The sequence below is a fragment of the Euleptes europaea genome, chromosome 4 (assembly GCF_029931775.1).
Source record: "Euleptes europaea isolate rEulEur1 chromosome 4, rEulEur1.hap1, whole genome shotgun sequence".
Taxonomy (NCBI): Eukaryota; Metazoa; Chordata; class Lepidosauria; order Squamata; family Sphaerodactylidae; genus Euleptes; species Euleptes europaea.
The window spans coordinates 9738251-9750636 of NC_079315.1; the positions used below are offsets into that span (position 1 = coordinate 9738251).

Below are 12386 nucleotides of genomic sequence, written 5' to 3' on the forward strand. Positions count from 1 at the left end.
GGCGGCCTCTGAAAATAGCCTGCGATCCACCCCCCCCCCCCCAGCCTGGGATTGGAGCGCTTTCTGCTGGCGGCCCCGCTCCTTGGCCACCCCCCCCACCCGGGGGCGCACATCTGGGTCAGGCTGGAGGCCGGGCGACCCAGGGGTGGGGTGGGGTGGGGTGGGGGCCCTCCGCCGCCCTCCGCCGCCCCGCGACGGGTTAACCCGGCTCCCGGGAGGAGCCAAGCGGGAGCGGCCCGGGCTCTGGGCCCGCCCCCTCCTCATTGGCCCGGGCCGTCGAGGGCTCCGGCGCGCCTGGCTTCGGGATTGGGCCGCCCCTGGCCGGCTGGCTCTTGACAGGCGCCGGCAGGCGGGCCCGGGCGGCGGGAGGGAGGGGGGGGGAGAGAGGAGGCTGCCCCAGAAGTGGGGCTGGAGCCGACGGGGCCCCCCCAAATGGTGCAGCGCGGCCGGGCAGCGCGCCTCTGAGCCGGCGCCGGCGACCCGGGCGGGCTGCGGCTCCATGTAGGAGCGCCTGGGGCGGCCGTCGGGGCTGGGGCGGGCGGCCGTCGGGGCGGGCGGCCGTCGGGGCGGCGAAGATGAGCGAGCGGCGGCGCTCGGCCGTGGCGCTCAGCTCCCGCGCCCACGCCTTCTCCGTCGAGGCGCTCATCGGCTCCCACAAGAAGCGCAAGCTCCGCGACTGGGACGCCAAGGGCCTGGACCTGGCCATGGAGGGCCTCAGCCCCGACGGCGCGGACGCCCACGACGCCGGGCCGGGCCTGGAGCTCCACGCCGGTGAGTTGAGAGCGGGGCTCGGCCCTCGGCCCCCTGCCGGGGCTCGGGGAGCGGCCCTCGGCTTCCAGACGGCCAGGAATAGATCGCCCCCCCCCCGTCTATGAATAGCCCGCTCTTCCGAGTAGACCTCACCTGCAAGCCAGGACGGGGAGGGGGGGCGCAGGGCTAGCCACGGAGGCCTGCCGGGCTGGGAGGGGGAGTTTTTTTTTTGGGGGGGGTGGAATCGCTCGAGTGATTTCAGTTCGTTTCGCTGCAAGATCTGACCCGGCGGAGGGTCCCCTCGGCTTGGAGGGGGGGGAGCTGGGTGGGGGGCGTTGAAAGGAATGCCCAAACTGGTATCCGGACCGAGGTCGCTGTTTTCAACAGAGTCTCAAAATGAACAGACTGAATCTTTAGGAGTCTTGGGGGTGGGGGTGGGGGGCAGAGACCAGCGAACTCCGAGGACTTGGAGGGTGTTTGTGTGTGTGTGTGAGTGGGGGGGGGGTTATGAGAACCCGATCCCCCCCCCTCCCCAGCTTCCAACTTGGTAAAAAGGCCTGCTTTGCGCGCCCCCGGACAAGTCGCCCTTCCTCCCCGGCCGCCCCCACCCGCCTTCCACGCGCTCGTCTGAACCCATCGACACGCATCCCGACCTCCGCCGGTCTCTTCGGCTGTCGGCGCGCTGGGGAACCCCTTCTTTCGGAGGGGGGACGCGAGGAAACGCCAAATTTCGAAACCCCCCCCCCCCGCCCAAGAATGGATCGCAGCCCCTTTCGGCGCTGGCTTCCGTTGAACTGGGCCAGTCCAGAGCTTAAGCGGTTGCAGGACTGCACCCCCTGGCCACGGGTCTTACTCGGAAGGCGGCGCGTTCAGCCCCCCCCCCCCCCCACCACCACCACCGCCGCGGCCGATCGTATTCGGTGGCGGCGCTCGGTCGTCTCGGGTTGCGAAGCGGATCAGTCTGGAAAACATATTTGGAGACAGCTGCGGAATTAAAAAATCCCCGTGGATGAAAATCTGTCGGGGGAGGCACTTTAGAAAAACGGCGATTTCCTAAATGCAAAATTAATGAAATATATATTTGCTTTTTGTTTTTCACTGCGTTGGAAAGGAATTGGACCATGACATTTCCCAAAAAGCCCCACCAATTTACGGAATTTAAAAAGAATAAATAAATAAACACAGTTGAATTTGCACAAATGAATTATCACTGCGGTATATGCAGCAGAAAAGGAGAGGAACGCGAAAGCGCAAGGGAGGTTTTGCCTTGGATCTGCCGCTCTCTAGATGCATATTTCCCCCATCTGAATTCCTCAAACTCTGCATGGGGGGCTTATTTTTGAGTTTTGAGAGTTTGGCTGGAGAAAATGTGCATTTAGAGAGCGGCAAGTCCAAGGCAAAACCTCCCGTGCGTTTTGGCCCAAAACCACAAGCGAAGAAATACGGATTGTTTACTAAAGATGACCAGTCCGGATTCAGGCCCGTAGGGACGATCCAAAGCGCGCCGGTTCGGGAATGCTGAGGCTGGGGTACAAGAGGGGCGGGGGTCCAAGAGGGGTCCCCGCCGGCGGGTCACTCTCCTGCCCCTGTCCTGCCCAGACATTCCCAGACCTTCTCGCAGGGCCCGATTTTCTTTTCTAACAGCCCGTTCCTGGCCCGGGCCAAAGAAGGCCCCGCGGGCGGTCCACTCCCGGAGTCCTCCGGTTCGGTTCGCAAGAACTCGTCGCTGGCGGGGAAATGGGTTCAACAAACCCTTCCCCAAAATAAAAACAACAACCGAAGGCCCCAATTTTCGGCGTCTGTTGTCTTGGCAGACTGGCCGTTCATTTCAACAGAGCTGGGCTCAGCGGAATTCGGGTTGAGGCCCCAGATCAGACCGGTTTCGAAATGTTTATTTATTTATTTATTTATTTATTTATTGCAGCCCACGTCTCTAGAGACCATTTACGCACGGGAGGTTTTGCTTTGGATTCGCTGCTCTCTAGATGCACATTTTCCCCATCTGAATTCTCAAAACTCTGCACGGGGGCTTATTATTTTTGAGTTTTGAGAATTCGGGGAAAATGTGCATCTAGACAGTGGCAAATCCAAGGCAAAACGTCCCATGGCATAAATGCCCCTGCGCTTCAACTCGGAAACAAGCCCCTCGGCATTTGGTGGGGCTGACTCCCGAGTAGGGGCGCGGCCTGGAATCTCCCCTTGCGAGGATATGCGATTATTTCCACTTCGGCCTGTTTTTCCATCGCCGCCACTGCGTGGAACCGGAGTGGGCGCTGCGTTTGGGCCTCTTGTCCCTGAGACGCTGCACCCGAATGGGAATAAAAGCCTTTGGGATCCGGCGTGTAAATACAGATATTCTGGGAAACTCCCTCAGAACCAGCAGGTTCCTCGAGAGACTGTGGCCATTTATGCATGGGAGGTTTTGCCTTGGACTTGCCCTTCTCTAGATGCGCATTTTCTCCATCCAGATTGTGAAAACTCAACAATAAGTCCCCAGGCAGAATTTTGAGAATTCGGATGGGGAAAATGTGCATCTAGAGAGCGGCCAATCCAAGGCAAAACCTCCCAGGCACAAATGGCCACCGTTTACATGGACGTCTCCAAACTTTCCTTTCTGCTCCAAATTCAAACAAACCCAGAGCAGCCGTTTTAAACCCCCTCCCCAGACAAACGGCGCAGCTTCTCTTGTCCGGGCCACACGCTCGCCCGAATCAGACTCGGGGACTATTTTGGAATCTGTTCCAAAGAAGATTGGTTTGCTTTGGTTCCAAAACCGTTTCTCAGAAAAATCGCGATTCCGGAGGGAGAAATGAGGCCTTTGCGCAGAGCCCCGAAGTGATTCCAACGAGAATCAGCGGCAAGAGGGACAAAAACCCCAGAGCAGACAGAACCCCCCTTGCCTCGGGTTCACCCCCTTTCTGCCCGACCCCCCTGTTGGTCAATTTCACTTGAAGTTGACCAGCGGGGCGGTCAACCAGTGCGCGAAACCTCCTAACCAGAGGCGCGGAGACCTGTCTGGAGTCCTAGGGCGAAAACGCATGGGAGGTTTTGCCTGGGTTTTGCCACTTCTCTAGATGTACATTTCCCCTATCTGGATCCTCAAAATTCTGCATGGGGGCTTATTTTTTGAGTTTTGAGTATTTGAATGGGGAAAATGTGCATCTAGAGAGCGGCAAACCCAAGGCAAAACCTCCCATGCGGTTTTGCCCCTATACTATTTTCGCCAAAAATAAGACAAACAACAACTTAAAACAAAACTTGAATTTAAACAAAATGAAGCCAAAAACGAGAGAAAAAATAGAACTCCTCTGAAATGATAAAAATGGATAATTTAAAATCTCCGGCGTCGTTTTAATACCACTAGACTGTGCGTGCCTGCGTGTGTTTTAAAAGAATCCGGTTGTCCCCTGCAACGGGTTGCTTGCTGATCTTGTGTTGTTGGAAGGCGATGCGCTTCAAAAGGGCGAAAACGCACGGGAGGTTTCGCCTTGGATTCGCCGCTCTCTAAACGCGCATTTCCCCCAGCCAAATTCTCAAAACTCAACAATCAGCCCCCCTGCAGAGTTTTGAGAATTCAGATGTGGGAAATGTGCATCTGGAGAGCCGCAAACCCAAGGCAAAACCGTTTTCGCCCAAAGAGTGCCGGCCGCAGCTTCAAATATATGGCAGCCCAAAACGCGCTAGGCCCTGCGCTCCGACCTCCTCTTTAGGGCGTAAAACGCACGGGAGGTTTTGCCTTGGATCTGCCGCTCTCTAGATGCACGTTTTCCCCATCTGAATTCTCCAAACTCTGCAGGGGGGCTTATTGTTGAGTTTTGAGAATTTGGCTGGGGAAAATGCGCGTTTAGAAAGCGGCAAATGCAAGGCAAACCCTCCCGTTTTGTCTGTACCAGATTTTGCCCACCAGGCCCTGGATTAAATAGCCGTTATGTTGGAAGCTGCGCCCTAACTACGCTTCCAACAGAGGGCCATGCGGTATAATCACCGGTAACGGTGTTGGGTGTTTGGTGGCATTCGAACTCGGGACTGAAAGATTCTCTCGGCTGGTGGACGCGAAAGGCGCCTGGTAGTTCGTGCTCGCGTGCCTCTTATTCCCGATCTCTAGCCCCGGTGAGAAGAGGACCCCCCTCCCCAGGTTGCTGCAAATTTTGGCCAGCCCTTATCGGAGCTCTGAGTCAGCCGCAGGGAGGGCGAAGGTGGGAAAGGCGTTTCATCCTTACCTAAAAAGGGCCGCCCTGCTTGGAGGAGGTTTTTACACCCGACTCCCTGGCCATTTATGCATGGGAGGTTTTGCCTTGGATTTGCCACTCTTTAGGCGCACATTTTCCCCATCCACATTCTCAAAACTCAACAATAAGCCCCCTTGCAGAGTTTTGAAAATTCAGATGGGGAAAATGTGCATCTAGAGAGCGCGAAGCCAAGGCAAAAACTCCCGTGCGTAAATGGCCCCCTGCTGGTCAATTTCACTCGAAACTGACCAGCGGGGCGGTCAACCCATGCGGGAAGCCTCCTAGCCCAACTAAGCGGGACTTGACCCTTTTTGGAAACGACGGGACGCCCCCGCCGACTCCAAACCCGCTCGCCGAAGGCGCTGGGAGGAGATTTTTACGCCTCGGGTTCAGCCCTTTCTGCCCGATTTCCCTGTTTGGTCAATTTCACTTGAAATTGACTTGAAATTGACCAGAGGGGCGGTCAGTAGATGACCCTTTTAGGGAACGAGGGGTCACCCCCGCCGACCCCTTTCAGGAAGCCCCCCCCCCCCCCCCATGGCTTTCCTTTCGCGGCTAACCCGCTTGCCGAGGCCGCCTGTCTGGCCCTGAGCTGGGGAAACGCGCCGGTCTCTTTGGCCATTTATGCCTGGGAGGTTTTGCCTGGGATTTCCTGCTCTCTAGATGCACATTGCTCCCACCCGAATTCTCAACACTCAAAAGTATGCAGAGTTCTGAGAACTCGGATGGGGGGAAATGCGCATCTAGAAAGCAGCAAACCCAAGGCAAAACCTCCCAGGCATAAATGGCCTTTCTTACTTTTGGAAAGCGCCCCGGGCCTGGGGAGAAAGGGAACAGCCCCGAGCTCCGTAGTCCGCAGCCCCGAATCTTCTCTCCCCCTCCGCCCCACAGTTAATGTTCCGTTTTACGAGACTCGTCTTTCGATCCCACGCCCATGATTTTTAATCGAGGCGTTTTATGAAGACGATTCCGGAGGCTGGGTTCCCATCGGGGTCTCTTGCCGGGATAGACGGGCTGTGGAGGCGAAGGGAATGACCAGCTGGAAAATTTCTCTCTCTGTGTGTGTTAAATACAAATCAACATCCTCCAAAACGTCCTCCCCTTAACAGCCTTGCTCAGATCTTGCAGGCTTCCTTTACAGAGTCAATCCACCTCTTGTTGGGTCTTCCTCTTTTCCTGCTGCCTTCCACTTTTCCTAGCATGACTGTCTTTTCCAGTGACTCTTGTCTTCTCATCATGTGACCAAAGTATGACAGCCTCAGTTTAGTCATTTTAGCTTCTAGGGTCAGTTCAGGCTTGATTTGATCTAAAACCCACTGATTTGTTTTTTGGCGGTCCAGGGTATCCGTAACACTCTCCTCCAACACCACATTTCAAAAAAATCTACTTTCTTCCTGTCAGCTTTCTTTGTTGTCCAGCTTTCACACCCATAGGTAGTAATCGGGAATACGATGCATGAATTAACTTGATCTTGGTTGCCGGTGACCAGATATTTTATCTGTGCCAGAAGGAAAGGGGAAAGCCCCAGGGCCAAGCTAGGTTTTTTTGTCTTGCGCTTTCTTTAATATATTGAATTTTGAGGGTGTTTGTGCGTATAAAATGTACCCTCTGAATTTAGAATAATCAACTTAATGATACTGAACCAGCGTTTTTCATGCATTATGAACTCAGGCCCCCCCTTAAACCTACCCTACTTTCCACCCCCCTCTTTGCACCAGCCATCTGTTTCACAGCAGTTGTGTGCAGGCGGCCTGCCGCTATGCGCACAAACCAGGGCATGGATCCAACTCCGCCATTAGAAAAGGAATAGAAGGGAAATCACCAACCTTTCCTTAAAAAAAAAAAAAAACACTCAGGGGAAACAAGGGAGGAACGAAACCATTCCCGCTCAGCCTGGGACGAAGGCCCAAGCAGAGGAATAGCTGCCCCTGCCAATCCAGCCTGGGGCAAGGAGGATCCTGGGAGGAGAAGGCGCTTCCTTTCTTGGGGTTCATGTGTCCCCACGAGGTGCTCCCTCCCAGTGGTCCCACTGAAGGCTGGCTGGCTGGGCGTCACATGACCCTGTGACCCTCCGCAGGATTATTCCCTTCCATCAAAACCAGTGGGATTTCCCCCCTCCCTCATGTGAATTGTCAAGCAGCCCCACTAAAGAACATAAGAAAGGCCCTGCTGGATCACACCAAGGCCCATCAAGTACAGCAGTCTGTTCACACAGGGGCCAACCTGGTGCCTCTAGGAAGCCCATAAACAAAACAACTGCAGCAGCATTAACCTGCCTGTGTTCCAGGGCAACTAATATAATTATATATAATATAATTATAATAAGAACATAAGAAAAGCCCTGCTGGATCAGACCAAGGCCCATCAAGTCCAGCAGTCTATTCACACAGCGGCCAACCAGGTGCCTCTAAAGCCCACAAACAAGACGACTGCAGCAGCATTATCTTGCTTGTATTCCGCAGCACCTAATATATTAATATAATTATAATAAGAACATAAGAAAGGCCCTGCTGGATCAGACCAAGGCCCATCAAGTGCAGCAGTCTGTTCACACAGGGGCCAACCAGGGGCCTCTAGGAAGCCCACAAACAAGGCGACAGCAGCATTATCCTGCCTGTGTTCGGCAGCACCCAAGATAATAGGCATGCTCCCCTGATCCTGGAGAGAATAGGTATGTGTCATGGCTAGTCCCCTAGAATGAGGGATTTACTCCAAGGGGCTTTAAACAACTGGCCTAACCTCACGTTGGTGTTCATTGGTTTGATGGAGTTGAGGCTTCAGGCCTGCTGGGTCTCACTGACCTGGTGGTATACTCTGCTGGAATCGGCGTCGAAGGCTTGGAGACAAAGGGACCAATCAAATGGATGGCAAGCATTCCCCCCCACTTTCCTGGATTAGTTGCTGCCACCCTCTGTGACCAAGGCCTATGTTCCAGCTGGCTACAGAGTTTGGCTACAGCAGAGTGCAAAAACTGGGGCTTTGTTATCCAGCCCTTAACCCCAACCACATTCTAGGGAAAGAAGCTCCTTGGGAAAGAGTGGGTTGTCCCTGCAAGGAGCGTGTTTTGGGTCAGACGGAAGTCCAAGGGACCCTTCGCCTGTGCTCCTGTGGACGTCCAACCCACTGATTTCCAGAGGCTTTACTTCCAAGTAAAGTATGCTTGGAGGATGCAGCTTTAGCCATAAGATAAATCCACTTCCGCTGTAGATAGATCTGTTGATGGGTAATTGAACGTGGACGGCGCAAGCAGTGTAAGACATTAGAAAAGAAATACACAAGGAGTTTCTCCACCTTGACCTCTTAGGGGGGCTATTTTAATACATAGGGTGTCCATTTAAAATAGCTCCCCAGAGATCAGGGTGGAGATTCTCTCAGTGGCCATCTATGCTTGGGAATTAGCAGCACATTCCAGGCTGAAGTGTCACACACACACACACACACACACACACACACACTTTAGTTTTTCCACGCTGAACCTTTTGTGTTTGCTCCGCCCTCACCTTGAAGAATCCCCTAAAGGAAGCATGCAAAATCACAGCCGCATGTTAGCTATGCAAACGGTAGTTGCTAATGGAAGGAACGAAGGAGCAGGCAAGTGGGGGTGGGGTGGAATTTCTCGTTTTGCATCGGGACCGTGAATAGGCATTTTAAAGGTCGCATTTAGAAAAAGAGCTTTGAGTGAGCATCAAAATTGACCCTGCATAAACGGCCAAAGTGTTTCTTTTTATCCCCTTTTTGTTTTGTTAATTGAAAAGAGAGAGAGAGATAAAAATAGGAAATAAATAGGCCATTTTCACGAAGAGAAAAAAAAGAATAAGAGAAAATCTGATACGCTATACGATACTTGATAACAACAGCAACCGTGTTCCTTTTTATCTCGGATGGTTTGATAGTAATCCAGCGGAGGTTCAATAAACTTGCCGTTGTTTCCAGAATTAATAATATGGCGGCGTGAAATAGCCTAATCTTATCAGATCTCAGAAGCTGAGCAGGGTCGGTACTTGGAAGGGAGACCACCAAGGAAGTCTCTGCAGAGGAAGGCAATGGCAAACCACCTCTGCTTCTCCTGTGCCTTGAAAGCCCCTGGCTGGAGTCGCCGTAAGTCAGCAGTGACTTGATGGCACTTTGCACAGGCACCATGTGATCTCCATGCCGTAGTATCAGCATAAAAAGTTAACCTGGCCCGAGAAGAAGGCGTCCTGAGCGGCCCCTGAAGCACTAAGGGTTGAGGACACCCCTCATGGCTGCCGCTGGCCAATTTGAGCTGAACAGCTCTTGGCGTTGGGCACCCCGCTTGTTCCAGGCTACCCAGCAGCCCTCCAGGGCCGAGGCCCACCAGGAATGGTCAATCCGCTCCTGATCGTTAGATTGAACAACTTTAAAGTTTTAACTTTGGGGCACTGTTTTATGTTGGCAGAGTATGCTAAGTACACAGAGAAACGGTCAGACTCAACAATTAATTAGGATAGGAAAGCTGAGAGACAGAGCTGCTAGCTGCCTATCTAGCCAAGGAGGGAGAGGGAGGGTAGAAGGACTTCTGAGAAGAAGGAGGAAATTGCCCCCTAAGAGTATAAGTCTAAGGACAGACAAGAGGTGTGAAAAAGGTGCTGGGTCTTCTTCTCAGTTCCCTTGCACACTAGACATTGCAACTCTTCCAACATTTTATTCATTAGAACAGCGGTTGCCAACCTTGTCACTTGCGTAACCCCTTGGCAGCCCATTTCCATAAATTGTACCCCTCATATTACCAAAATATTTGTAATTAATATAGTTGCTGTTATTTCAAATGCCTTTTACTTTCATTATTCTTCCCCCCCCCCCGCGTACCCCTAAATGTCCTGGTTTGTACCCCTGGGGTACACGTACTCCAGGTTGGGAACAGCTGCATTAGAAGCTGATCTTCCTCTGATTTGTGTTTGTTATTGCGCTCTTGATTTGTATCTCGCCTTCCTCGCTTTTCCACCAAAAGAGAGACATGGGGCGAAAACTCACGGTCGCTTTAGCCTCCCTTATTCCCTGTTTCAGCTAGGATCGAACGCATGCGTTTCGCCAAATGTGTGTTTGATTCTGGCTGAATCCTGGCTGAAACAGGGAATAAAGGAGGCTAAAGCAACCATGCGTTTTCGCCCCATGGATTTGTATCTTGCCGTAGATTCTCCATATTGATCTTAGAAACTAGGTCAGGGTTTTCCTCCCCATAATCTCCATTTACTATAGATTATAAGATTATAAACCAAAACTAGATTAAAAGAAATAGTAGAAATGGTTAATATTCTTTTTATAAACTTGAGACTAAGTAATGCATTGATGGACAGCTGATTAGGCCTTTTTCTTTTTTGCAAGTAATGAATTGATAAGTTTAAAATGAATACCCTGGAATATTGATTATTCTCAGTGGCGGACTGGCCAGGGTGTTAGCTTGCCCGAGGGCAAGTGGGCCAATGATAATGGAGGTCGCCCTCTTAAACATTAGACATTACATTACAAATATTAATGACCTTTCAGTAACTTGAGAATATAATAGAAGTTTCAATACTATTACTGTATGCAACTAAAATTTTAATTGTACTTTTTTTCCACTTATGTATTTTTTGAAAAAATTATTTATTTCTTATAAAAAATATATATTTCTTATAAAAAAGTTGAAAGTTGAGGGCAGCAGGAAAAGAGGAAGACCCAACAAGAGATGGATTGACTCAATAAAGGAAGCCACACAGCCTTCAGTTTGCAAGATCTGAGCAAGGCTGTCAAAGATAGGACATTTTGGAGGACTTTCATTCATGGGATCGCCATGAGTCAGAAGCGACTTGTCGGCACTTAACACACACATAAAAATTAAGTCATAGCCTTATAGTTGTGGGTGGGGCCCCCTTTGTCTCCTGGCAACCAATATTTTTAGACCCAGTCCGCCACTGATTATACTGTATGAATGGGAATGACTGAGTTTGTTATGTGTTAATTTTCAATAAAATATCTTTTTTTTTAAAAAAATGTTTTTTTCTCCCCACTCCATTGTGTAGTGGTCTCCCCAAGAAAGCTGTAAAATATAACGGGGAGTGGGGGGAACGTGCTCCCCACCACAAGAATGGTCTATGCCATCCTTGCGATATTACAAGCTCTGCCCAAATTAATCTCTTCTGCTCTTCGGCCTCTGATTATACTGTATGTATGGAAATGACTGAGTTTGTTATGTGTGAATTTTCAATAAAATATCTTTTTTTTAAAAAAGGGGGGTTTTTCTCTCCCCACTCCATTGTGTAGCGGTCTCCCCAAGAAATCTGTAAAATATAACTGGGAGTGGGGGAAACGTGCTCCCCACCAGAAGAACGGTCTATGCAGTCCTTGCGATATTACGAGCTCTGCCCAAATTAATCTCTTCTGCTCTTCGGCCTGGCCACTGCCGGGCTTCAGCAGCTGTGGGAGGGATATTTATAAAGCCGACTGCCACTCTGCCTGGCCTCTGACGCTTCCCCCCCTGATCCCAGGCCGGAGGCTTGCTGGGCCATAGCAGGTGGTAAAGGTGGCCGGGCTGCTTGCCGGGGTCCCAGAGTGTTTGTTTATTGCTCCCATGGGGAAGGGAAACAAGGAAGGATTCCAAGCACACTTGATCTGGGAAGTCAAGTTGCCCTCTGCTCAGCTTCTTCTCTCCCCCCCCCCACAATGCCCCCACTCCCAGGCACACGGATGCCCGCTTCAAGAGGCGGCTGGGAATGTGAGCCCAAAGCAGATTCACAAACGAACCCATACATTGCAGCCAGAAAGTGGCAGTCTCGCACCCGTCTCTTAAGATCCTTGGTTAGTGCGGATGGTATCGTCAGCAGTTTTATTGGGCTCCCTTGATCTCCGTATGTCAGGCCGAGTTATGCTTCCCAGAAAACATTGATGGGAGATTATTAAATCCTCCCCCCCCCAGCGTTTATTATTTTCAGATGCCCACTGTGGCCGAGGCGCTTGATAGCGATGAATTATTCTTGAAGGGTAGCTTGTCTCAGACTGGTCTGATTTTTCTTTTCTTTTTTTCTTCTTTTGGTCAACCAGGCTTGAATGTAAATCAGCCCAGGAAGGCCCTATGAATAGGCCTTCTATTTACTAAAAGAAAGTTTAATTGGCCCACAGGTATAACCGGAATCCTCAGATATGTGCAAACACCTAAAGAGGCTGTGTTTGGTTTGTAGGTGCAAGCCGGACGCAGCTTGGCATTCGTTTGCATTTAAAGTATGAAAAATAAGTCCTTGAGCAGAACGAGTGAGCGGCGTCTTTCCCCCAACTGCTCCCATGCGGCGACGATTCTCTGCGTAGCTCTCACTGCCTGCTCCAGATGTGCTGGCAACAGAGCATCTAGACAGCATTTCCCCATGTGCTTTTCTTTGGATCAGGATCTTGCAGGCGCCATTCCCTCTGTGCCGC

General features: G+C 51.5%; 1 protein-coding gene across 1 annotated transcript in view; it reads left to right on the top strand.

The window, feature by feature from the left end:
- Positions 1 to 575: 575 nt before the first annotated feature.
- Positions 576 to 12386, top strand: part of TBX15 (T-box transcription factor 15) — a 126355-nt gene continuing 114544 nt past the window's right edge. Inside the window, exon 1 of the mRNA XM_056848290.1 lies at positions 576 to 771. Coding sequence (XP_056704268.1) covers positions 576 to 771 — 196 coding nt within the window. The remainder of the gene's footprint in view (positions 772 to 12386) is intronic.